The sequence below is a fragment of the Gorilla gorilla genome, chromosome 11 (genome assembly GCF_029281585.2).
Source record: "Gorilla gorilla gorilla isolate KB3781 chromosome 11, NHGRI_mGorGor1-v2.1_pri, whole genome shotgun sequence".
NCBI lineage: Eukaryota > Metazoa > Chordata > Mammalia > Primates > Hominidae > Gorilla > Gorilla gorilla.
Window position 1 is genome coordinate 51,424,834 of NC_073235.2, and position 27,005 is coordinate 51,451,838.

The 27,005-nt window shown below is 42.6% G+C and overlaps 1 protein-coding gene across 1 annotated transcript in view; it reads left to right on the plus strand.

The window, feature by feature from the left end:
- KIF5C (kinesin family member 5C) overlaps positions 1-27,005 on the plus strand; it is a 151,415-nt gene that overhangs the window by 48,740 nt on the left and 75,670 nt on the right. The window contains exons 3-10 of the mRNA XM_031008573.2: positions 5,161-5,234; positions 13,168-13,272; positions 17,499-17,547; positions 17,825-17,880; positions 18,563-18,650; positions 22,778-22,902; positions 25,722-25,826; positions 26,197-26,345. Coding sequence (XP_030864433.1) covers positions 5,161-5,234; positions 13,168-13,272; positions 17,499-17,547; positions 17,825-17,880; positions 18,563-18,650; positions 22,778-22,902; positions 25,722-25,826; positions 26,197-26,345 — 751 coding nt within the window. The remainder of the gene's footprint in view (positions 1-5,160; positions 5,235-13,167; positions 13,273-17,498; positions 17,548-17,824; positions 17,881-18,562; positions 18,651-22,777; positions 22,903-25,721; positions 25,827-26,196; positions 26,346-27,005) is intronic.

The following is a 27,005-nucleotide window of genomic DNA, read 5'->3' on the forward strand; positions in this document are numbered from 1 at the left end:
GCTAAAACATAGAGGTACAAGAAAGAACTCCTTGGAACAGATGATCAAGTATAGCTGAGGTATCTCTTACCACGAGTAACCCTATTTAAATCAAGATTGGGAGGCGGTGCTGTGGAGCCCTTTTTTTCTAGAGGCTAATAATTAAATCAGATGACTTCCGAAGAGCACCATAGTCCCCATGATTCCTGATAATGGGTGGACCAAGGAGCATTCCTTTCAAGTCCATCTAAACTCTTAATGATTTGGAGCATCTGGGAGGCTCCATTTAACTCGATGGCTTTATTCTCTCTCTGGTTTTTCATTCCCTACCACTTCACTGGGTTAAAAAAAATATATTTTAAATGTTTGTTTGTGGAGTCCTGGCATCTCTCATGCTCCCATCTTTGTCTGGTGTTTGTTTTTCAAAATTTTGCTTGAAAAAGCATGTAGAATTCTCCTCCATTTCTTCTCAAAGAGGTTGTAGGGTTTCTGACTACCAGCACAGTAAATGGGAAGGCTCCTTTGGACGCCTAGGAATTAAACACCATGGTAACTGGATGCTATTATCGAAGTACTGTAACTATGTCCCAGCCTACAGAAGCCACACCAATCATTTGCCTTCCAAATTAACTAGATACAGATGATCCAGATGCTAGAGAAGGGGATTTCTTGTTTTCCAGTTCTGATTCCTTTAAAATTCATTCATTCAGTTGTTTCTTTTAATCATTCATTTCTGTAAGTAGTATTAAGTACTTACCATGGGGTAAGCAGTGCTGGGACTGGAGTCGCCATGCTATGTAAGACTGTCTGCAAGGAGCTTTGAGTACAGGGAAAGAGACAGATGTGTACATAATCATCACACACATAGGCATTATGTACTTTAGAAAGGGTGTATGCAAAATGCCACAGGAACACAGAAGAATGTCACTTGTATTGATTTTGATTGGGAGAGGGAGTGGAGAATTAAAGAAGGTTTCTCTGAAAGGTTGGGTCCTGAGGACTATAGAATATAGGAGGGTTGTACAAGCAGAGGGGATTTCAAAAGTAAAAGCATAAACACACAAATTCTGCTTGGGCAACTTGGAGTGGCACAGGGTGCAGAGTGGCATTATGGGAGATGAGGCTGGGAAAGTTAGGCTGGAGTAATTTGATGGCAATGGATGGACTTTATCCTGCAGACAATGTGGACCCAATGAAGAGTGTTAAGCTTAGGATGACATTATCAGATCTGTTTTGTTATTATCTTATATATGACTCTGAAGAAGAAAAATATTTTTAGCTGTGACTTATCAGGCACTGTCTATATACTTGACATATGTTGTTGCATTTTAAATCATAACAACTTTCTGAAGGGTGAGCATTATTTTCCTCATTGTACAGAAGAGGAATTTGAGGCTCAGAGAAGTGAAGTAACTTGGCCAGGTTGGTTCGGGGGCCATGGACTGGGACTCAAGCCTGGGCTTGTCAGACTGACTGACTGATATTCTTCTGCACTCCTCTGCCCCCCTTTCCTGGTGGGCACACAGCTAGCATTTGATGACAATTATTTTATGAGTGGTCCCTGTTCTGTCAGGCCATATGGACTATTATCTAAGCATTGCAAAAGACAGGGCTAGGAATGGTGTGGGAGGAGGGTAGAGAAGAGGGGACAGGGATGGTGGCTCCTACACCTTGTGATGGCCCTGGTGGCCTGCCAGTGATGAGGTGCGTTTCCATTCTGAAGACGCAGCATGCCCTTGCCTGGGCACAGTGACTGCCCTTTAGGCTGGCCAGCCGGCATGCGGGCTGGCCTCAGGTAGTCAGCAGGACCGCCTCATCATCCTCTGATTATGGCCTACCTGAGTGGTTTGGTGACTGGTGAGGATGGCCTGTCAGCCACCATCACCAGAAACCCTACAGGCTCCCATTTCCCCTGGAGAGTCAGTAGGAAGCCCCATGCCTCCTTACGACTACTGATGGGTAGGTATGATCACATCCTCCCCCAATTCTAATCTGAAGATGGCACTAACTCTTTTGCTTTAGCAAGACCTGGATTCAGAACTGAGCAAATGGGAGGCAAGGAGCATTTTAAGTATCCACTGCTATCCTTCCTCCTTCCCTGGGAGATGAGAAGGCTCTGGGCACCTGCGGTGGAAGCTCCTTCTGGGGTTCATGCGGCTGCGGGATGGAAGAGTGCTGTGGCCCCGGGGTGCGGCGGGCTATGCTGTACCAGTGGAGGTCACATCACACCAGGCACTAACACAAAGAAACTTTCTGTCTGCGGAGCGTGGCTGGCATGTGGAAACATTGTTTCTGCAGAGACTCTAAAACAAATGCATTCCGTGGGCCCAGGAACGGGCACTGGACGTGATGAAAGTGCCTTTTGTGGGCGCTTCTGTGGGAGTCGGATGGAGGTTGGCGTGGCCCCCGCAGTGCGGAGCGCGGCCTGGACTTTCCCGCTACGGCTCCCACTCTGCCTGTGGTCGCGGTGGCCATAGAAACGCGCTGGGCTCCTGCTCCACTTCCTCTCTCTGCCTCCCCTCACCAGCAAATAAAAACATAGACTGAGCAAACAAACAACAAACAGAAAAGAAGCCCCCAAAACCTGGAGTTTCGAAGAAAATAGAGAACACTGGCTTCAAAGGGCCTTTTCGTTTAAATTGCCTTCTAGTGCAGCAGGGAGCCGATAGAGGGCGACGTCGGCTCCCTTCGACCTTGAGCGCTGGAGAGAGGTTCTGCAGCAGTGAATGAACTGTAACGTGATTGTAAATACTTTCAGGGCCGTGATTGTAAATACTTTCAGGGCCGAGTGGAGTTTGTTCTGGTGGGGTTTTATGTGTTCTCCTTTTCTTACAAAAAAAGAAGGAGAAAAAAAATAGTGCTCAGTGACGAAATGGCAGCAAGAAACAGATTCTCCAAGTACAGTCTCGCACGCTCCTCAGCTCCTTAGTCCAAAACAAGTGAAGCCACGGACGAGCTCTGGTTTTCAGGTGCTTGACCCAGTTCTTACTGGCAGGAGTTTCATGAGCAGCGATGGAGTAAGAGTTAGTGGGCTTGTGCCTTCTGTTTAGTGATGGACCCAGAGGCGTGGATGAGACCCGAGAGGCCTCGGGTGTGGCCTAATTCAGGAGGAAGTTGAGCTCTGAGCTGTTTCCTTGGGTGTGGCCGGTTGCTCAGTACCACCTCCCTGGGGCCTCCTGCGTGGGAACATCGGCCCTTGCAGGGTGGCTAGCAGAGGTCAGGATGGCTGGACCCCTGGCCCTGGCAACTTCGGTGCTGTTCTAACACCTAGGCCAGTGGGTTCCAGAGTGTTTCATACACAGAGGCTTAAGACAAGGAAAGCCCTTTCAGGGAGAGAGAGAGAGAGAGAGAGAGAGAGAGAGAGAGAGAGAGAGAGAGAGAGAGAGTGTGTGTGTGTGTGTGTGTGTGTGTGTGTGTGTGTAGGGGGGATGGTTAATTTCTAATAAATGGTAATTTCGAATAAATGGAAACTGTAATATTGTGATGTAGCCAGCATTCCAATAGGCTGGAGTTTTTTGTGTTATGAATATGGCATTTTTAAAGTTTGACCTAAGGGTGGGACCTTTTTCCTTTGGGTCCCTCAAAGCATATCATATTCATGTTAGTGTAGAGGTGCTCTGTCTGCTCTGGCCTGAGGAATCTTTTCTTTGAGTAAGTTGACATTTTTGTGAAAACTGAAGCTTGAACCTCCAAACCTTACACGACTACTTCAAGTTTTTGCTTCCCACTGTTACCAGGGGAGCCATTAGCCGAAATCTGATATGTATGAACATTCTCTCTCCCTCCTCTCGCTCCCCCTCCTCTCTCTCTCTGTCCCTCCTCTCCCACCAACCCCCAATATAGCTTGATACAAACTCTTGAGGGCTGCTAGAATTAAAAAAACATCCTGCCACTTAATTTTTCTTTTCTTAGCTTCCTAAAATAAAATATTGCTTTTTTGTTCTTATCCCAGTTCACACTTCAACAACCTCAGATCAGTCAAATGTTTATTAAAATTTTTTTAAAAAACATAACAAATCAGAATTGATATAGAAAAAAAATTCAAAAAAGCAAACCTATCAAAGCAAAACAAAAACAAACCAGCATCATAAAATTCAGAGAACCCCCTCTACCATGCTCCCAAAAGAAAAACTCTATTTAGAGCCTGAAGTAGATGGAGCTGATTGCCTGGCTTGGTTTTTTACATGACCCTGAATAGGACACCTCAGTGTGGCGCCCTTCTCCCTGCCACTGCAGCTTGTGCAAATGAAGACTTCCTCCCCTTATTCGGAATGGAGGATCAAGGATATTAATGATGCATTGTTCCTCTTCCAGTGATATTTGTGAGGATGAAGGAGGAAAGCAGGAGGGAAATGAGTGCTAAATATATTTTAATCACTTCTGCTGCTTTGAAAGAATTCCCACAGATAATCTTCAGCTCTTCAGCAAAAAGCAGCCGCCACCCTCGAGCCTCCCCTTGTCCCTGTGTGATGTGGCACCGACCTGCAGTGTGGAGGGGTTTGCACAGTTCTCTCATTGTGTAATTAAAAGAAATTTCCTGATGCTGATGGGCCTGGGCTGGCTTGTTAGCACTATCAGTGCAAACACAGAGACATTAAATTTAAGTGAGGGCCCGGCTAGTTTCTGGGCTGATTGGATTGTCACCCTGAGGCTCTGTTTATAGAGTGGGGCCCTTTTCCTCCCCCACCTCTGGACTCAAGGAGCTCTTGTGGGGCTTTCAGGAGAAACCTCCCCAAGGAGCTAGCCTGGGCCAGCGTTTAAACTGACCCAAATTAAATCTTCAGGAAAGAAATTCTATTCTTCATCTCACTCCAGAAACAGGGCATAAGAATAATGTTTTCTTTTTCCCCCAACTGATCTCAAGAGATCAACTTACAGAAGAAAACTCAAATATCCTTCTACTAAAAAAAAGTTTTCTGCTCGATGTCTCTATCTTCCTTTTGATGTCATTGGGAGAAAGTGTGTCTGCCTCCTTCTTCATTAATATATTCTGTGATATGTGAGTCCATTTCTTTCTATTTGTAGAACAACAGAATTTTCTACTTAAAATTCACATGGAGTTGAAATATATCATTTGTATGAAAAATGAGATGGGCCATTTGGAAAATGTAATTTTAAAATATGCAACCTACACCAGCATATGATCAAAGTAATGAGTTAATTTCTTTTTCTTGTTCACAGATGTCCTTGAAGGTTATAACGGGACGATTTTTGCGTATGGGCAGACTTCATCAGGAAAAACCCACACCATGGAGGTAAGATTACAATGTGCTCTAATGCGAATCTCTGAGATGACTGAATGGAACTGACGTTTCCAGCAAAACTTGAGGTGCATGTGGCTTTCTTTACTGGGAAATAGAGACGGTTATGTTTGGCCAATTAATTATGTCTTTGAGAAGTTTTAAAATAGCAGCAAAAAATAAAGTCTCAGGAATTCAGTATTTTAAAAAGTACTTTATTGATAACTTTGTGACAGTAACAATACATTCTATTCGGAAACAATCATTGATTAGCTAAGCAGTAGTGTGAACATCATTCTGGACTTCAGCCTCAATCTAACTGGGAAAGCCTGTTGGGAAAATCACTTACCCTGATGAAGGCCCCCGGGGAGGTTCGTCTCTTAGAATAAATAAAAAACTGTAGGTCAGAGATTTTTAAAAGTTGGCTTGTGGGCCACGTTCAGCCCACAGACATATTTTTGTTTGGACTGCATGGTATTTTTTTTTTAATAGTAAGCAATGTTAAAAATTGGATGATTTCACACAATTCAAATTTTCCATCTTAGGTTGAATATTCTGAAGATCTGGCAGCACTGGGTGAATTTCACCATAATATAAAATTCAAGCTTCACTGTTCACTTCATTGTCCTGTTCACCTTTTTGTTAACATTTCTAGTGCAGGGAACAGCTGCTGTCACCTAGGAGAAGTTTGGTAAAATATTTGTTAGTATTTGTGAAAATGGTACCTGTGGTACTGGCCCTGGCCACCCCACGTATATGGGGCTGGACTCTCCATTGTACTCACACCCAGCCCACTTCATGCACACTGGGGTGAAGACGAACTTATATTTGGCATCCTTCCTTATTGACTTACATACCTGCTCCCTGAAGGCACTTCAGGGTATGACCCCAGCTCCAGTTGTTGGCTGTGGAACTTTGTGGCTTCAGTCTGTTTTCCAAACAAGGCAGGTCTGCAGACAAAATTGAACCTCTTTGCCTCCTCTTTTCCTTTTTTTTTTCTTTAAATCACCAAATCCTATAGGGCCTTCAGAGCCTGATAATTCTTCTAAAGGTGAGGCCCACTTGACAGGTAAGGAGAGGTGGTAAGCGTGGTTATTATAAGAAACTGCACGGAGGAAGTTTGGGGAATTCAGCAGCAGGGTAAGATGAATCCTTAATCCTTCCAGCTTAGTGTTTTTCATTTACGATGCCCTCCTGGGAATAGCACTGAGACGGCTGCTGCAGAATCGGTTTAGCTTATGAATCATTCCTATTGAAGAGGAGATTTCAAAGGCACGAGGCTAAAATCCTCAGGGCTCTGATGTTCTGCTCATACTGATTTCAAGTGTGGGGTACAGTGCCGGGGATCTCATTTCTGCGATGTTGACTCTCTTTCACCTGTTTTGCTGAAGACAAAGTGGTTCAGAGACTGCACAGATTAAAGGAAGCATGAGGTTTATTTATCACTTCTTTCTGACTAAGCAGGTCTTTCCCCTGACACCTGAGTGGCATCAGCCCATCTTCTCCTCCTCTCACACTCTACTGCAGAATGTCTTGGAAACGCCACCCTGCTATCCTCACACTCCTGTCCCGGCCCCTCGCCTTTCCCTCTCTTACTAGGCCCCCGACTCTTGACCTTGAGACTATAGAAAAGTTGCAGTTCTACATTTCCTGTGTCCCACCTAGTCCAGTACCTGTAGACAAAAACTCCCTCGTAGGTCAGATGACACTTGAAAGAGAGATACGGTGTCTAGTGAGGAATTCAATCAGTCTAGAGGTTTTTTTGTTTGTTTGTTTGTTTTGTTTTATTACCAAACTATATATAATGCCAAACAAACAAACAAAAAAAACAAAAGCAACCTGCATTATTTAAAATCCCCCAAAATCTCTTGGAATGCTTACAATAGTGACCTTTTAAGCTTTGGGATTAGAAAATATAAGGTACTTGCTAAATGCCAGAAATTTAAGCTGTAAGACATCAAGAGAGAGAATGCTCCCCAGTGTAAAATCTTATTTCCGGAGAAGAGATGGATGTAGGGTGATGGCAAAGAGCTATACCCACCCTTTAAAACTAATATGGGAGGCCAGGCGTGGTGGCTTACACCTGTAATCCCAGCACATAGGTCAGGAGTTCGAGACCAGCCTGGCTAACATGGCGAAACCCCATCTCTACTAAAAATACAAAAAAATTAGCCAGGCGTGTTGGCGCACGTTTGTAGTCCCAGCTACCCAGGAGGCTGATGCAGGAGAATCGTTTGAACTGTGGAGGCAAAGGTTGCAGTGAGCCAAGACTACACCACTGCACTCCAGCCTGGGTGACAGAGCAAGACTCCATCTCAAAAAAAATAGTAATAATAAATAATAAAATTAAAAACCAAAAAACAAAAACGAAAACTAATAGAAGAGATATTTTGCTAGAGGCTCTCAAGCCCTCTGTGTCTTACAGTGTAAACTTCACAATGCCTGCCCAGTGAGGACTCATGGGGGACCTGAAAGGAACTGGGTTCTGGACAGGTTTCACCTCCGGTTGCCTCTTCATCTTTGTCAGTTTTAAAAGGTCAGTTGTAATGAGTTGCTTTCCTTTATTGTGACTTTTGCAGATCACATACTTGTGCCTACAGTTAGAAATAGTTGATGTGGATGGGAGTTTTTTCCTAGTGCCACCCACCCCCTCACTTAATCGAGTTCTTTCTGTAGGGTAATTATAGATTGGAGAAAAGGTAGGGGATATTTTCAGAGGAAGACAGAGGGAAGGAGGAGCCCTAAGCTGAAGTCATAGATACTGGGATAGACCAAGAAATCCAGGATCCTGGAATGCAATTAAGTCAAAAAAGCCCTACAGGGTCTGCATTCTCGAAAGGAGGATTTTATTTATTTAAATTACACATTGTGATCTTCCAAAGGCTTTCGGAAGGGGATGTTAACTCCCTGAGTGTCCCTGAGTGGACAGAGCAGTCACATTTTAAAGCTGTTTTTCACTTTAATCCCCCTATTTTTGGTCTGACATCCAGTGGTGATTCCATTACTTTGTATTGAGGGGAACAAACAGATAAGCCTACATAAAATTGGAAATATTAGCTTCTCAAGATGGAGCATTTAAGGTAGGTTTTCAGTAAATATATGACTCACTGGACAGTGTTAATGCTAAGCTTGGTGGACACCAACACACAGAAGGTCCTGGGCTTGTGCAGCCCATACCCAGGGTTGGCGCTGGGGAGGACACGGGGTTCCAGCTGCAGCTGAGGAAAAAGAGACTGTTCTTTTGTTCCGTGTGTGATGCTGGGAAGGGCCTCTCCTGGCCCCGTGCCCTACTTTGTGATCCTCTTCTGCACACTGATATAGATGGATGGAGACACCTTGTGTTTTTTCTTTCTGCCCCAAGAGATGCTTGGAGGTCATCTGAATGGTACAGGCTTCCCAGCCGTCCCGCCAAGCCTGCCAAGTGATTTTGAACTAATCTGTCTGAATGCACGGTGCTCATGTGCTGACGGGCTGATGTCTTAAGTGTTTCAGGAAACTCTGCCCTGCTTGGGAGGTCAAGGAGGCAACTGGGGCTGGAACAAAGAGAGTCTTGTTTGGTGGCTGGTGGCCTGGGTCTTGTTTCTTCTTTCATATGTGCTCCTAAAAGATCACATTCCGTGGGAAAAGTTTGCAGATAGAATTATACAGGATGCAGTTATAAAGATCTTTCTCCTATTTGCTTTCCGGGAGAAACAAGGTGATGAGGCAGTGGATTTCTTTGCTCCCCAAGTTCATCTTTGATCCTTTAGCTAAAATACACGTTCACTGTTCTTTCTCAGTTCCTGTACTTTGCTCTCCCACTCGCCTTCTCCGCCCACATCCTCTCTGCCCATCCCTAAACTTACCCATTCTTCAAGATTTGGTGTCCCTCAAGCAAGCCATCCCATATTACCCATTTTATTACTGGAAATCTGGGACATTCCTAGTCTCTGAATTTCTGTAGCTCTCGGCTGTTATCCCACTTCTTACTGCCCGAGGCAACTGTGCATTGTGTGTCTGGGCTGCGCATCTCATCTGCAAGGGTCAGTGTAGAAGCAGTGAAGACCTCTAAGGAGCACCTCTCTCTCATACACACACAGACACACCACACACCACATTCCACCCCCCCACATACATCGTAAACACACACACAGACATATGCACACCACGCACATATACACACAGACACACCACACACCGCATACCATACACCCCCACATACATTGTACATGCACACAGACATATGCACACCACACACGTATACACACACAGACATACCATACACCACTACCACACACCACATACATTGTACACACACACAGACATATGCACACCACATACATATACACACAGACACATCATACACAGATGCACCACACACCACGCCTCCCACATACATCATACACACACACACATACATTCACAGACACACCATATACCACATACCCCCCACATACATGATACACAGACATATGCACACCAAACACATGTACACACACAGACACACCACACACCATAATATACACACAGACACACCACACACAATATATCACACTCCTTAAATACATCATACACACACACAAACATGTACACACCACACATATACCCACACAGACACACTACACACCACATACCACACACCCTTCCACATACATCAGACACATACAGACATATACATACCACAGACATACCTCACACCACACATGGTCCTCACATACATCATAAACACACACAGACATGTATATCACACACATACAGACACACCACATAACACATACTGCACACGCCCCCATACATCATACACAGACATATACACATCACACACATATGCACACACAGACACACCACACATCACATACCACCCCTCTGCATATATCATACATATACACACAGATATATGCACACCACATACAAACACACCACACACCACACACTATATACCACACATGACCCCTACATAACATCATAAACATACAGAGATGTACACATCACACACATCCATATAGACACGCATACCACACACTATATACCACACCCCCACATACATCATACACACACAGACATACCATATACCAGATACCACACATTGTATAGCATACCCCCTACATACACACACACAGACACACCACACACACAGAGACACCCCCCACATATACATGCACACATACAGGCAGAGCCCACGTATATCACACACACAACACACGCACATACTCCCATACACACACACACACACACACACTCTGCATACATCATACAGACACAGACACCACATGTCACACATATACAATACACACACGCCACAGAATGCCACATGGCCACACACATCACAAGCACCCCCACACTCGCCACACTTCCTACATTCACGCTATAGCACATACCTGCACACATTCCCTACATCCATCTCACACACATATAACCCCCACATCACACATACATGTAATACTCCACATACATCACACGCCCCCACACACGCAGACATAACCCTCACACCCCACACGTATATCACACACAGACATATACCACACACATCACACATCCATATGCTCCCCTAACACCACACACACACACACACACACACACACACACACACACACGCACACTCCACATGCCCCTACATCCTCCCCTGCATACACACACCTGCAGATTGTTTCGGCAGGCCCAGTTTGCTGCACATAAAGCCCTTACCACTCTTGGGCATCTGAGCTGGATCAAGCAGCCCAGCTCCTAGGCCTGTGGTAGATGTGGGTATGCTTCTGTTCCTGTGGGGATGGGAGGCATTATTATGAGAACACTCACTTTTCTCACATTGATTTTAGGGTGAGGACTTCAGAGAGACACAAAGTAGAGAGTGTCCTAGATTCATCTCTCGTTCTGCCTTGGTTCTTGCCCTGACAAAGGCAAACAAAGGGATGTCAGCACTTGTATAAGCCAGGAATCAATGGGGAGATAAATCCATTGAAAGGGAAAGCATCTAGGAAAATAGATTTGAGTCAATTATAAATGATTTTTGGATTATCAATCGTTCTGCTCTGGCTGTGGGCTACTGAGGAGAAGCTAAAGGATTATCATGAATTATTAAAAAGCTCTGGAGGGCTTTGGTAGGGGAGGTCTTTTGATTGGCTGAGTGGAGTCATGACATTTGGCCAGATGGAAATGATGTTCTCACCATAGGTATTGTTTCTGCCAATGATCTCCATGGTTCAGAGCATGTGGAGGTCCATTGTCTAATTTGTTACACATTTATGATGGAATGTACAGTTTAAAAGTTATCAAGATTTGAGATTGTCAGTCTGTCATTTGGCAGTGTTTTCTTTCCTAAGATATATATTAATTGTCAGGGATAGAAATGTGTTTCAGTCTCTTCAGGTGAAATAAACTGCAACAACTTCTTCGTGAAAACCTGCTATGAGCTGAGTGATATAATACTAACATTTATTTTAGCCCTTCTCATGTCACTAAGCACTTTATATATCCTATTTAACTTGAATTCTACAATAATTCTATGTAATAAATACTAAATCTTGTAAGCAATGGAGAGAAATATACATGCACTGGACATCCTTATCTTTAGGAAGTATGCAGTCAAACTAAAAAACAATAGCAATACATCAAACTATTTAGATTCTTAATAGATAAGGGCATTCCAGAGGAGTATCCATTTTTCCAGATGAGAGAGCTTTGCTGGAAGCCAGACTGCCGGATGTGGTGGCTCATGCCTGTAATCCCAGCACTCTGGGAAGCCAAGGTGGGTGGATCACTTTGAGCTCAGGAGTTGGAGACCAGCCTTGGCAACACTGTGAAACCTCATCTCTACAAAAAATTCAAAAAATTAGCCAGCTGCGGTGGTGCACACCTGTAGTTCCAGCTACTAGGGAAGCTGAGGATCACTTGAGCCTGGGAAGTGGAGGTTGCAGTCAGCTAAGACTGCACCACTGCACTGCAGCCTGGGCAACAGAGTGAGACCTTGTCTCAAAAAAACAAAAACAAACAAAAAATCTGGAAAATCTCTGGATGTATTGTTGGCACTGATCACTTTAAACCTGCAGACTGTGTGTTTGTTCACTGATGGATTGTTGAACACATATGAGAACTTAAGTGCTTATTTGATGGTGGGCTTAGGCAAAGGCTCTCTGGAGCTTGTGTGTTGCTTTCAATACTTCTGGAAGTCTTCATTAGGAGTTGCTGTCAGATCCTAAGGCATCTTTTCTAAAATCTTCAGGGGTGGCAAATTCTGGACCTTAAAAATGGATTTGGTAATATCCAAATAGCAGAAGAATTTACCTATCCCTATCCCCACCCACTTAGGTGAAATGAGTAAAGTAGAAAAGTGGGGAAAGAAGAATATAAGACGAACTTAAACATGGATTTAGGTGTTAGAAACAGCTAAAAATTATTTGGAACAATTCGGCCTGGGAACCACAGATTTTTAAAAGAAGTTGATGAAATGTATTTTCTTGATTGATCTGTTAAATGATACTGAAAGTGTTTCCAGAATAAGGTTCTTAGAAATTTTGGAAAATTTTGGAAATCAGTTCTAGAGGTGATTTCATTAAACAAGATTGCCTTACTTGGAACTCCAGGCTCAGGTCAGTTTGTAAATACTCAAAACCCAAACCCATATATTCTCGTTCCTTTTCCTGCTCCCTTTTCCTCCTCCTCCTCACCCCACACTAGCCACATGGACTCTGATTTTGTTTCCTTGAGTGGCAACTGGAGGCAATACTGTGGGGCCTCAGAACTTGGCAGAACAAGTGCTCCCCTGCTGGATAAACAGACCAACACATTGAGTTTTTCCACCAACTTCTGGTCTGTTGGCAAGTCAGGTAGATGCCCAAGGGAGCTGGCAGGCACACGTGGGTGCCTCCTGCTCCACCGGGTTCTGTCTGAGGAACCCAGAGATGGTTCCCCCTCTCTCTCATGTGTCTCCCAGCATGCTTTAACTGCCTGTGTTTGTATTTTCACCCACTAGGGGAAGCTGCATGACCCCCAGCTCATGGGGATCATCCCACGAATTGCCCATGATATCTTTGACCATATCTACTCCATGGATGAGAACCTGGAGTTTCACATAAAGGTACGTATTACTGATTGGTCCCCAGAGAAGACACTGGGCCCCAGATAATGTTTCTTATACCTCCTCCTTTCAAGAAGATATAAAAGATGATCCTACTAATTTAAATGACATTCTTGTGGTAAGCAGAGCCCTCTTTATTAGTGACCTAGGCTAACAGGTGTCTGGAGGGTTTGCTTGAAATATCCACATAATGAAAGCAAAAGCCTTCTTTAGGAGGAAATCATCTTGATTGTTGCCCAAATTCTACCCTTTATCCTCTGGATTTCTGTGGGTATGACTGAAATGTGTTTGTGTTTGGGTTAGGGCAGCATTTTCCAAAGTGTGTTCTGTGGAACACAGTCCCTTGTGTTATTAATGGTGGGCTAGCAGGGAAAAGGGCTGTAAGGCCAAATGAGCTGGGAAAATGCTTTCTTGAACAGTGTTAAGTTTATCACAGGTTTCAATATGCTCTGCAAAGGGGACATGCATTAGGTTACATTTCCCAGCTTATTTGAATGTAGACACATTTCTCCCCCTAAGAGTATCACAGACTTGTGTTTTGAGCAGAGTGTCACAGAGCAGAACTCTGAGAAATGTTGGGAAGAGGAATTCTCTTCCTTTTTATCTTCCCTCTTGTATTTTGTTTTTGTTTTAAACCAAAACTTGTTATATGACTTAAATTTGCATTAAAAGAGAGATTTCTACTCTCTTACTGTAGCTGTTAAATAATCAAATTTGGTATTAGGGTATATTCATTGGAACACCTCTTTTGCAAGTGGCTGAAAGGCACTTGTTTAAGCAAATAGAGGATATTGTTATAAGATACAGAATCTGACAGTGGGCATTTTGTGGAGGATGAAGTGTGGAGGGCAGGAAATCTAAGCCCTGTTTTTCTTTTTAAACTTTTTAAACAATTGAGATATTGTTCACATACCGCAAAATTCATCCTTTTAAAGTGTATAGTTTGATGGTTTTTAATATATTCCCAAAAGTGTACAATGATGATCCTTATCTAATTCTTGAGCATATCGTCATCTCCAAAAGAAACCCCAAACCTGTTACAGTCCCTGCTTTTCTGCCCCCTTGCTTGACTTCTTTCTCTTGTTCTGGAGCATCTTTCTTTCTTTTTGGTGGGAGAAGGGGTTGGCAACATGGCAGCTGCTGCTCCACCATTCCCTTATTTCCAACTCTAAATTCCCTTGGGCAGGGACTCTTTGGCCCAGCCTACATAGGTGCCCCCCTTGCCCGATGAGCTGTGTCCAGGATGCACATGCTGTCTGGGGGCCCCCACTGTGGCTGGGGAGGGTGAAGGGGCAGTTCTAAGAAGCCTCGCTAAGCAGATCTGCTAAGAGATTTCCCTTCAGGCTGGGATCTTAGTGCACCAGGCCCATCTGTTCAGAGATGAGGAAACGGAAGTTTAAAGATGCAGGGTTAGGCTGGGCACAGTGGCTCAGACCTGTAATCCCAGCACTTTGGGAGGTTGAGGCAGGCAGATTGCCTGAGGTCAGGAGTTCACGACCAGCCTGGCCAACATGGTGAAACCCTGTCTCAACTAAAAAAAAAAATACAAAAAAAGTAGCCAGGCATGGTGGTGTGTGCCTATAATCCCAGCTACTCAGGAGGCTGAGGCACGAGAATCGCTTGAACCTGGGAGGCGGAGGTTGCAGTGAGCTGAGATCGCTCCACCACACTCTAGCCTGGGCGACAGAGAGAGATTCTGTCTTAAAAAAAAAAAAAAAAAAAAAAGACGCAGAGTTACAAGGCCCAACTTAAACACCAAGTTATTGATAAAACTAAGAATAGACCCTAGGTCTGACCAACCGCACACGCGATAGATACCTTTTCAATTATATTAAACTTCTGCCCTTACTACTGTATACCTTTCGTAAATGACATAAAAAGAAGGCACCAACTGTTTGCCCAACTATAAATTACATCTAGCAAATCACTTTTCCTTAGGATTCCTTTTGTTGGCTAAAGCCTGCTTCTCCTTCTTGCCAAGGTTCTTTATATCTAAGGATACAGAAGCTTGTTGCTTTGATGGGATCAAGATTTAGAAGCTTAGTGCTTCTTTAGGGCTGTTTGCATTTAAATAGCTTAAACTACTGCAGGGTTCTTATGTGGTAATCCTGGAATAAGATGTTAAACCAATTCCTGCCCTCAAAATAGGGTCTTGTGTTAGAATCTTATTAAGATAAAAACAGCCCTAGCACGAAGTTAGGGGAGGAGAGGAACAACACTCTTAAGTCTCTAGGGCTGAATTTTACAGTCTGGATTTCTGTGTTGCATTTGTACTTATGCTTACTTGTTTTATAAATAAGAATTATAAGTGGGCAAATTAGTTGCTGACTACTTTGTATTTTGAACCGGATAGTGAGAGGCTAAATCAAGAAAAAGAGGACTGACTAAGGCGATATCGAAAATCTGCTCCTTAAATGAGTCCCACAGAGGTTTTAAACTTTATTTCTGAACATCCTATTTCTTAATGCCAAACAATGCCTATTTATTTTTCTTCCGCCTGGTCTCACGAAGTATTTTAAATGACAAAACAACAAAATCACCACCCTCGCACACACACCAAAAGCAGAAATTAATGAAATCAGAATCCTGTTTCTACTTACATTAAATGTGAATATGATTCTAATTGCCAGATTTGCCAGTATCTAGTTTGTGACATTTTTTTAGATGTAATTAATTTTCTCTGTAATCTATGGAAATACGGCCATATGTTTAAGATCTCAAAAATAATAGACAAGTCTTAACGAAAATCAGACAATTCTGAAATAAATAGAATGCGCTGAACCAGGGTGGAGTTGGCTGCAGGAAGGACTGGGTTAGAGATGTCCAGGATTGGAGGTCAAACAGACCCATAAGGATGTGGGGAGTGTGGCAGCATGAAAGATTAGAGAAAGCTGTAGGCGTGAGTCTTTCAAATGTCACATAGGTGTGTCCATGAGAGATGGGCCTCAGGGACAGGGAAGTCTGACAGGTGTTCAAGTAGGCAGATGTTGCTAGGGATACAGGCAGCTGGGAGAGATGCCCAGCAGTGGATTCCAGGGCTCAAGCTAGGACCCCACATCTCAGTAGCTGGGATGGTTCCAGTCAGGTAGTTCCAGACCGAGGCACATTAAAGATAATGGATCAGGGCTGAGTCAGAGCTGGGACCAGTGCTGGGTTAGAGTCTTTGCTTCCCCTTGACTGGTCCAGAGCTGCGATGTAGGGATGAGGTTTTACCTGAGTAGTCACATCCCAGCTTTACAACTTTACAACTGTTTTCCTTTCTGCCCACTCCCTTGTTTAGATTTCAAAAGCACTTATGAACATAGGGCAGATAAGTTTATTGGGTAGGCAGACAGCAGATGTAAACAGAGTACAGAATCCTAGAGGGGGATTTTTGACATCGTAAAGCCCTATGGCTTCATGTGACAGATGGGACAATTGAGGCCTAGGGTCCTGGTTATGTGTGAATTGAGTCCCTAAGACCACATATTTAGTTAAAGCAGGTCTCAGACATCAGCCAGCATAAGAATCGCCTGGGGAACTGAGAACCAGATTCCTAGTTCCTTTTCTCTGGGATTCGGATTCAGCAGGACTGTAGTAGGGTTCAGGGTTCTGCAGTTCAAACAGGTTCTTAGGTGATGCTGATGAAGGTGGTGCTGTGGCTGAGCCTTGAGACTAATGGGAAGGCGTCCTTTTCTTCTCACAGTCTAACCATTTTTTATCAAGTCCCATTTTGTTCAGATCTTTCCTGGATGCACCAGAGCTGGCCACCATTACCAGCTCTTGCTCAGTTACCTTTCTGAGCTCTTGTAGTTCTAAACACACTGCCCTTGCCCTCTCCTGGCTTCTTGCATGTGAACATTTGGGCTAAGTCTCCTTCATACTGTCAGTATCATGCAATAAGGTGAGGCCTACTGAGTGTTTTCTAAGCATGCTTGGTGCTCATCTAACGTAAAGCCTAGAGTCCTCCTGTAAGTGTCTAGCACATGATGTTAAGAACACTTGAATGACAACCAAAGGGAGCTGTGATGTGTGTGGGTGGAGAGTGGTCCACACTTAGGGAAGCGTAGAGCAAGCGGGAAGCAGGGGAATCCCAGTAGAGCTGGCCAGATTATAAGTCTTCACTTTGAACCCCTCTTCTTACTCTTCTTAGCCATGCATGATGAAAGCTTTCATAAGTACTAATAATGGCATTTTTGAAATACACTGTGGCATGTCTATTCCAAGCTCAATTTGTTTTTAACTAGGTTTCCTATTTTGAGATCTACTTGGACAAAATAAGGGACTTACTTGATGGTAAGTAACCTCAGTGCTTGTCCTTTATTTGTTCTGTAACAAAAGTCCGGGGAGGTTGAAATGCTTTATCACACTTCTGCTTAAGGAATTAATGAAAATTTATAGAGATACTCTGTTGCCTTCAGGGTATATGTTTATTCTCAGCCAAGGCTTAAACTCGCATATTGCAAAGAGATTAGATTTGACTGTCCTTTGTAACAAACTTCCATTTTTCCTCCAATATGGAGTCTTTAACTTTTATTTTCTTCTTTGCATGCTATCATTCTCATCTTTTTAGTATCCAAGACCAACTTGGCTGTTCATGAAGATAAAAACAGAGTCCCGTATGTAAAGGTATGAAGAAGATTTGATTGGTGATGCAATTAATTTCTCTCCAGTCTCTGTCATAATAATTATTACATAAGATGTGCAGAATATTATCTGTAAAGAGCATATAGGCATTTATTCAGGCTCCTTAAATTTAATATTCATCTGGTTTTAAAAATTGACATTTACTTTCTTCAATTGTATCTTTCCTTTATGACATTATTATTTAATATTATTCACATTTAAAGAGATTTTGATATTGAGTGCAATTGTTTTTACTTTGCAGTAATGCCTATTATAGCATTATCTGTGGAACATCAAAGTATCTAATATTGGTGGCCATGATCATAAATAAATAAAGATAGAAGGCAAAGCAAAACTTCATCCATTTCTTCTTCTCTCATTGATTTTCTTCTTTGATTTTCTGTCTTCTTAAAGTGTTGCTGTTCAGTATGAATATGTACTCAAAAACCTAGGAAAATTTGACAGTTCTTTTTTTGGTTTACTTCTATATTTCCTAGGGCTTGCTCAGACTTCTCTTTAATGTAGAATTCAAGCCCTGGGCAAGGAGGAAAAGTTGTTGGATCGATATTTCAGCCTTTCTATTTATCTGCACCTCTAGAAGATAAACAGGAAAATGTTTCAGCCTTTCAAAATATTGTTGCTTTTCAACTCTTTCAGTGGTGAACCTGAACTGATTCTCTTCCAGGGGTGCACTGAGCGGTTTGTGTCGAGCCCCGAGGAAGTCATGGATGTAATAGATGAAGGCAAAGCAAACAGACACGTGGCTGTGACAAGTAAGCGTGGTGGGGGTGTTTCCTCCCCTGCAGCTTGGGAGACAGATATCTGCCCACCAACCGAGGGGGGTGGGGAATTAGGTACAAATGAAAGAATGCATGGGAAGGTGATTAAAGAGCAGTGCTCGGACACAGACGCCAGGGTATGTGTGCTATGAGTATGTCTAGGCAGTCATGGGAAAGGGTGCCTTCTACTGTCCACAGGACTCTGAGGTCTTGGAGATATTGGGTGAGACTTACTGGACCCTGATAACAGCCTAAGCCTGAACATTAGGAAAAATAAACAACCAGCCAACCAAAGGGAGGGAAAGAGTAAGCTCATCAGTTTATTTATTTTGATCATGTTATTGTTCAGGTTAAAAAATGTTCCAAACCAACAAATTCTATAATATGTTGCAGTCACACACATGGAAATAAACCATGTTGGATTTCTGCCTTCTGTAAAAAAGAAAAAGAAAGGGAAGAAGGAAGTCAGAAAGCAGAGCCAGGAGCTTTAGGGAAAGCCTTCCGATATGTTACTAGCAGACACATTCAGATCGGCTCATTGGCTCTGCAGTTCCTTCCTCAGTATGTTCATTGCATCTTAGGGAAGCAGTGCATATGGGATTTGGGCAGCAGAGGGTCCGTGAAAAAAGACAGTTGTCTATCTTATTAAGAGGGATGTGGACAAATGACAGTGAGTTCATATGAACAGAAGCTGAGAGAACTAAGGGTTTATAGCTTGCATGAGGGAAAAAAATCTGGAGGAGGGTGTGTGGACAATGTAATATATCTTACCATGTTGAAGGTGCTGACACTAAGGGTCAGCTTGTTCTGTTCCATCTCAATGCTTAGAATACCCATGATTGTTGGAGCTCTAGGGAGGCAGATTTCGACCCCTGTGAGGAGAACTCTCCAACCCTTATAGCTGCCCCAAGTGCTGCCTGCTACCTAGAGAGGTAGTGAGTTCTCTGTTATGTTGTAAAGGAGATTCAGGCATTGGTTTCCTGACTGGTCTAGGCTCTTTAAGTCTCTTCTACCCAAGACTCTCTGATTCTGTGGTCCAGAACTGTAATTCTCAACATTTTCTCTATCTGAGCAATGTATCAGATGATATTCATGTATACAGCAACTTTTGTAGGTGAGCCTATTCCTGGATGCAGTGTTGGTCAAGCTCCACTTCTTTTTCTCTTGCTTAAAACATGCACACATACCTGAAAGAATGTAAGACAGATATTCTTATAGTAGTAGCATCTCTCATTTACGTTATTCACTCTGTTTCTGAAGCTGTTTTTAATCACAAATTATTTATGGCATACCTGATAATCCATTTTGATGCCTTGGTTTGGAACTGCTAATCTAAAAAAAATTGCTATTATTCTTATCATTCTGGTAAGGTTTTTCTTTATTATTGCAATAAAATATACTTAATATGAAATTTGCCATCTTAACCATTTTAAAATATGCATTTATGTGACGTTAAGTACCTTCGCATTGTGTGCAATGTTACCACCTTCCATCTCTAGAACTTTATCTTCTCCAACCAAAACTCTGTACCCATTAAACACCAATTCTTTATTCTCCTCTTGCTCAACCTACTTTATCTCTATGAATTTGACTGCTCTAGGTACCTCATGTAAGTGGAATCATAAAGTGTTTGTCCTTTTGTGACTTATTTCACTGAGCATAATGTCTTCAAGTTTCATCCATGTGGTAGCAAGTGTCCTTCCTTTTTAAGGCTGAATAATATTCCATTGTATGTATATACAACATTTAAAAAATTCATTTAACCATTAATGGACGCTTGGGTGGCTTCCACATTTTGGCAGTTGTGAATAATGCTGTTATGAACATAGGTGTGCAAACATCTATTTGAGTCCTTGATTTCAATTCTTTTGAGTATATATGCAGAAGTGGAATTTTCGGATCTCATGGTAATTCTACTTTCAATTTCTTGAGGAACCGCTACTATTTGCTATTATTACTATTTTCTATAGCAGCTGTACCATTTTCTATTCCTAACAGCAGTACATCAGAGTTTCCATTTCTCTATATCCTTGCCACTTGTTATTGTTATTATTTTTATAATAGCCATCCAAATGGTGTGAAGTGCTGTTTCATTGTGGTTTTGATTTGCATTTCCCTAATGATTAGTGATGTTCAGCATCTTTTCATGTGCTTATAGGCCATTTGTATATCTTCTTTGAGGAATGTCTATTCAAGGTCTGTATTTGTTTTTTAATCAGGTTAATTTGTTGTTGTTGACTTGGAGTTCTCTATGTATTCTGGACATCAATCCCTTATTAGATATATGATTTATAAAATTTTCTTCTATTCTATGGATTGCTTTTTTACACTATTGATAGTGTCTTTTGATATAAAAGTTTTTAATTTTGATGAAGTGTCTATTTTTATTTTGTTGCTTGTGCTTTGGGTGTCATATCCAAGAAATTATTGCCAAGTCCAATGTCATGAAGCTTTTCTCCTGTGTTTTCTTCTAAGAGTTTTATAGTTTTAGTTTTTATATGTAGGTATTTGATCCTTTTGGAGTAAATTTTTGCATGTACTCTAAGGTAAGGGCCCAACATTAATATATTTTTTGCATGTAGCTATCCAGTTTTTCCAACACTATTTGTTGAAAAGACTGTTCTTTCCACATTAAATGGTCTTGACACTCTTGTTGAAAATTATTCAACCATATATGTGAGGATTTATTTCTGGGCCCTTTATTCTCTTCTGTTGATTTATATGTCTGTCTTTATGTCAATACCACACTGTTTTGATTACTGTAGCTTTGTAGTAACTTTTATTTTTTATTTTTCCATAGGCTATGGGGTACAGGTGGTATTTGGTTACATGAGTAAGTTCTTTAGTGCTAATTTGTGAGGTTTTGGTGCACCTATCACCCGAACTGTATGCACTGCACCCTATTTGTAGTCTCTTATCCCTCACCCTACTCCCACCCTTCCCCTCAAGTCCCCAAAGTCCGTTATATTGTTGAAGTGTGAGACCTTCAACTCTGTTCTTATTTTTCAAGATTATTTAGGCTATTTGGTATCCCTTGAGATTTCATATAAATTTTAGGATGGATTTTTCTGCTTCTATAAAATATGTCATTGAAATTTTGATAGAGATTGCCGTGAATCTGTAGATTGCTTTAGGTAATACTGACAGCTTAATGATATTAAGTCTTTCAATCAATCCCTTTATTTGTGTCTTCTTTCATATCTTTCAGTCATGTTTTGTAGTTTCCAGTGTACAAGTCTTTCTCTTCTTTGGTTAAGTTTATTCCTAAGTAGTTTATTCTTTTTTTGCTATTATAAATAAGGTTTTTTCTTAATTTTTTGGGTTGTTCATTGTTAGTATATAGAAATGCAACTGATTTTTTACATGTTGATTTTGTGTCCTACAACTTTGCTGAATTAATTATTAGTTCTAACAGCTTTTTAAAAATGAATCTTTAGGGCTTTTTACATAAATCTGGTAAGATGGTTTTGAGAAATGATTGCTGGTGAAGGCTGAATGGGATGGTTGCTGGGGTCTCTGTCTGCTTGGCAGACAAAGACGAGGATTTGCAAGGATTTTTATTTCCAGTACCCCATCTTAATGAAGCATATTTAATTTTTGAAACCTTCTTTGCTGTTAGCATAGGTTGTAGAAGTGTATGTCTTAATCCTTCCTTAGGAAAGTCTTAATCCTTGCTTAAGAAAGCTTATGATATTACTGATAAGGCAAGGCTTATGCACATGACTAAGATAGAATACATCATGTATTAATCATGATGAAGTCTGAGGAATTTAAAGTGAGGCAGGGGAGGAGGTGGTGAATTCTTCAAGGGGAAAGTCATGCTGGAGTAGGAATTTAGAGGATGGGGCTTCAGGTAGAGCTAGAAAATCTGATATCTTAAACTGTTGACTAAGATTTTTAGATTAATTTCTTTGCTCCTTGAAGACATTTAAAATCTTGTATTTCTAGAATGAGCATTGTTTTTCAGAAGAAACAGGGGTCTCAGATAATTTTTAGAATTGGCTGGACTTACTTCAATGAAATGGAGCTATTAGGCATGACTTGTTATGCTTTTTAAATGAGAGGTTTGCTACCTAAACCTACATGTTCTTTGTAGAGCAGTAAACTATTTTCCTTTTCAGACATGAATGAACACAGCTCTAGAAGTCACAGTATCTTCCTGATAAATATTAAACAAGAGAATGTAGAGACTGAAAAAAAACTCAGTGGGAAACTTTATTTGGTTGATTTGGCTGGGAGCGAAAAGGTAATTTGTTCTTTATTTGTATTATCTATAATTTTCCCCTTTTATTTGCTTCATTGTGCAATGGTATAATTTTTATGCTTTTCTATTTTCCTGCTTTAAAGAGCTTTTAAAGTTTCTGAGGCTCTGCCAAGGTGTTATTACATTTAACCCTTTGTCCCCGCTTTCTTTTCTGGTCCTGAGGTCTCCTATTGGTGTCACAGGCAGGTGCTTTGCATGCCAACTCTGATTTATCCCTGATGGGCCCTTATGATGATATGAGGCAACAGTTGGTTTGACTTAGCCTGTGGCAGAGGCAGCTGCACACATGTGGGAGGGATATGAACTTCTGAGAAAAGAGAAAATCCCATGTTGTACCCGACTCTAATAGGCCAGGAACGAGCTTTGCCATTGGAATGTGGCAGTCCTGCCTCTGCAGGTTTGTTTTGCTGATAGAAGGTCTGGAACCTGGGGCGCTCCCTGCATTCCCTGGTTCTCCCAGCAGTAGGCATGGGCTGACGGTGTCCCATGTGGGAGGCCTTGGCTCTCTCATGAAGTGTGGTCTGTAATCAGCCTCAGTGGCAAGCCTTTACTGTTCTCTGGTTTTGTCCGGATTCTCTTTTGTCGTCTACACCCTGACCCATGCCCTCCCAGGCCCTGGCTGGGGCTGTACTCCAGAGCAATAGGCTTCCCAGAATCTCCAGTCTCACTTCCATAGCACCAGTGGAGGCTTCTGCTGCCACACCCTGTCTGGAGGCACTGACCTCCCTCGAGCAACATCATAGAGCAAGGCCATGTGCACAATGCCCTCTGGCCTCCATCATCACTGACATCAGGCTGATTGTCCCCACGAAGGCCAGCCTTGAAGCTTGGTCAGTCTCCCTAACTGTATGATTGATCCCCACTTATTGCACTACATCACTGAGTTCCCGTATGCCAAGTTATGGCCACTTACATCCACGTAAGTAATGGTTACTTGGATTGTCCTCTAGTATGCATTTGTAAAACCGTGAGCAGAAAGTCATCCGGGTATTTCTAGTTGGGAATCTAAAATTTTACTAGTATGGGGCGGGGTGCGGTGGCTCACGCCTGTTATCCCAGCACTTTGGGAGGCCGAGGTGGGCGGATCATGAGGTCAGGAGATCGAGACCATCCTGGCTAACATGGTGAAACCGTGTCTCAACTAAAAATTAAAAAAAAAAAAAAAAATTAGCCAGGCATGGTGGTGGGCACCTGTAGTCCCAGCTACTTGGGAGGCTGAGGCAGGAGAATGGTGTGAACCCAGGAGGCGGAGCTTGCAGTGAGCCGAGATCGTGCCACTGCACTCCAGCCTGGGTGACAGAGGGAGACTCTGTCTCAAAAAAAAAAAAAAAAAAAAATTTACTAGTACGGGCTTGTAACTTTAGTTAAACAGACGCACAACAGATGGAAATAATGGAGGATTGTTGTTATTTAGAGCCTAAATACACCTGAAAACTGCTTAATACTGACAGACTGGAGTGGAGGCCTGCCTCTGCACAGTGTCAGTGGTTATTGCTAATGATATTTATGAGGTGTTTGAAATCATGTCCTTCACGTAGTTTCTTTTGCTCACACACACCTGTTTTCCTTTGCCCTAGATGTGTCCATGTGACTGTGTCAGTGTGATCTTGTAGAAAAGAACTCTGGGCTTTAGTTCCCGTCTCCCCTGAATGGTGTTCTTCCCTTAGGCTGGCAGTTTGACATTTCTGGGGCTCAGTTTCCTGTCCGTCGAAGGAGGGTGATAGATGGTACCTGCCTTGTATATTTCATGGAGTTAAGATGCTCAAATAAGAAAGCATCTTAAAATAACAGTGCTTAAAATAACATAGACTGCTACTATTTGTGACCCATCAGCTACATGATTTCTCTATGTGTAAGCAGGGGTACCACACAAACAATTCCAAGGGAGTTGAGAATCTATTCTATTTGGAAAGAAACCTCCCCCTGGACATGAATTCATTTCTGTCATCAGGAGTTTCTCCTTTATATGTGATTCGAATTTGCGTAGTTGAACATTGCTTCCCCACTTCCTTTCTTGAGAGAGCAGCTGCTCCCCCTGCATCGTTTGTCCAGTCAGCGGAGACATGAATCATGTTGAGTTCCCTTTTTTCTAGCATCTGTAAACTGCCCTCTACCTAGAACAAATGCTGTCAAGATGAAATTACCAGCAATAACACAGCAAAGGAGAAACTATGCATGGTCCCTCTGGCTGCAGAGGAAAAAAGACAAATTTACGATGCAGTATACATTTGACTTTTCATTTCTCTCCCAAGTTTTTTGCTTTTTGGATATTTTTCATTTTTTCCTTGCTATGGGAATAAGTAGGGAAGGAACGGACTCTGGATAACCAACCCTACTGCCTCTAGTCATCTGCCTGAACTTGGAGCTCGTAACTTACATTTTTCCAATATGCCCACTCATTGTGGCTCAGGACAATATTTTCTCTTCATGCTTCCCTCTGGGCTCCCTTCGGCATGGGGACTGCGGCTCAGTCTCCCAGGGCCCGAGCTACCCATGGTGACAGCACTTCTGGAGCCTGGTTTCCCTGGATGGATGGCCCCTGGGGAAGCATCTGCAGCTCCACCATTTGAGGTATTTCAGCTATTCCACTAAAACCCAATTGAGAGGAAAATGATGGCAGGAGAGACCAAATCCCCAGCCTCATACACAAAGGATGGTTTTTATCACTGTGGGTCTTCTCTACTTTTATTTTTCCTTGCTTTCCAGGAGGCTGTCCCCCTTTGCCCTCGTGTGAATTTGAAATTTCTACTTTGTGCTTCTGCTGTCCTGTGCTGCTCACTGCTTTCTTTTCTCTCTGGTAGGTCAGCAAAACTGGTGCCGAGGGAGCTGTTCTTGACGAAGCTAAAAATATCAATAAGTCTTTGTCTGCTCTTGGAAATGTGATCTCTGCTTTGGCAGAAGGGACAGTAAGTGATCCTGCCCCCATCTATTAAGTAATATTATGAGAAACCACCTTTTGGGGCCTCATAGTCCCTTTGCCACACACCCCAAAGGCTGGTTTGTTTTTCTGTTTGGAAGAGGACAGAGGGAATCCTGGCTGGGGATGCCTGCTTGCTGGGAGTTCCCATCTACTAAAAAGTATGAATGGTGATGCTAATTTCCTATGACATAGGTCAAAGAATGGGCATTCTAAACTTTGGCAAGATCCAAAGACCCAGCCACAAGTTCTTGTTTTACTCGGTTTCTAAGCTCAGTGTCTTCATCCCCGACTTGCTTGCCTCTGTGTTTTTCTCAGAATGGGCTGTCAAAACCAATACTTTTTCTTTTCCTAAATAGAAAACACATGTGCCATACCGGGACAGCAAGATGACTCGGATTCTTCAGGACTCTTTGGGTGGGAACTGCAGAACCACCATTGTCATTTGCTGTTCTCCTTCTGTCTTCAATGAGGCTGAGACCAAGTCCACACTGATGTTCGGACAGAGGTACGTGTGGTCTCTCAGGACCCATCCTCTGTGCTAGGTCTTGGGTCTTAAGAGTGAATGGCAAGGCTGGGTGCAATGGCTCACACCTGTAATCCCAGCACTTTGGGAGGCCAAGACGGGTGGATTGCCTGAGGTCAGGAGTTTGAGACCAGCCTGGCCCACATGGTGAAACCCTGTCTCTACTAAAAATACAAAAATTAGCTGGCCGTGGTGGCATGCGCCTGTGGTCCCAGCTACTTGGGAGGCTGAGTCAGGAGAATTGCTTGAACTCAGGAGGTGGAGGTTGCAGTGAGCCAAGATCATACCACTGCACTCCAGCCTGGGCGACAGAGCGAGACTGTCTCCAAAAAAAAAGGAATAGTGAGTGGCAAGGGGCTATTGTCAGAGAATCACAAAGTAAGGGACAAACAGCCTTTTACTAAATTACATCTAGCAGGTGATATGTAAACTTGAGGCATCACTTATTGAAGCCAAAGCAATAATTATATTTTAAAATAATGGGCAAGAACATGCCATTCAAATGTATGGTGTTTAAAACAAAACGAAACAACCAAACTCATTTCAGATGTGAATTGGAAATGCATTGGGGTGTTACTTTTGTTCTTCATGGCACTGGAGTCTACCTTTTAGGTTCATATTATTTCAAGTGTGTAAATCTGA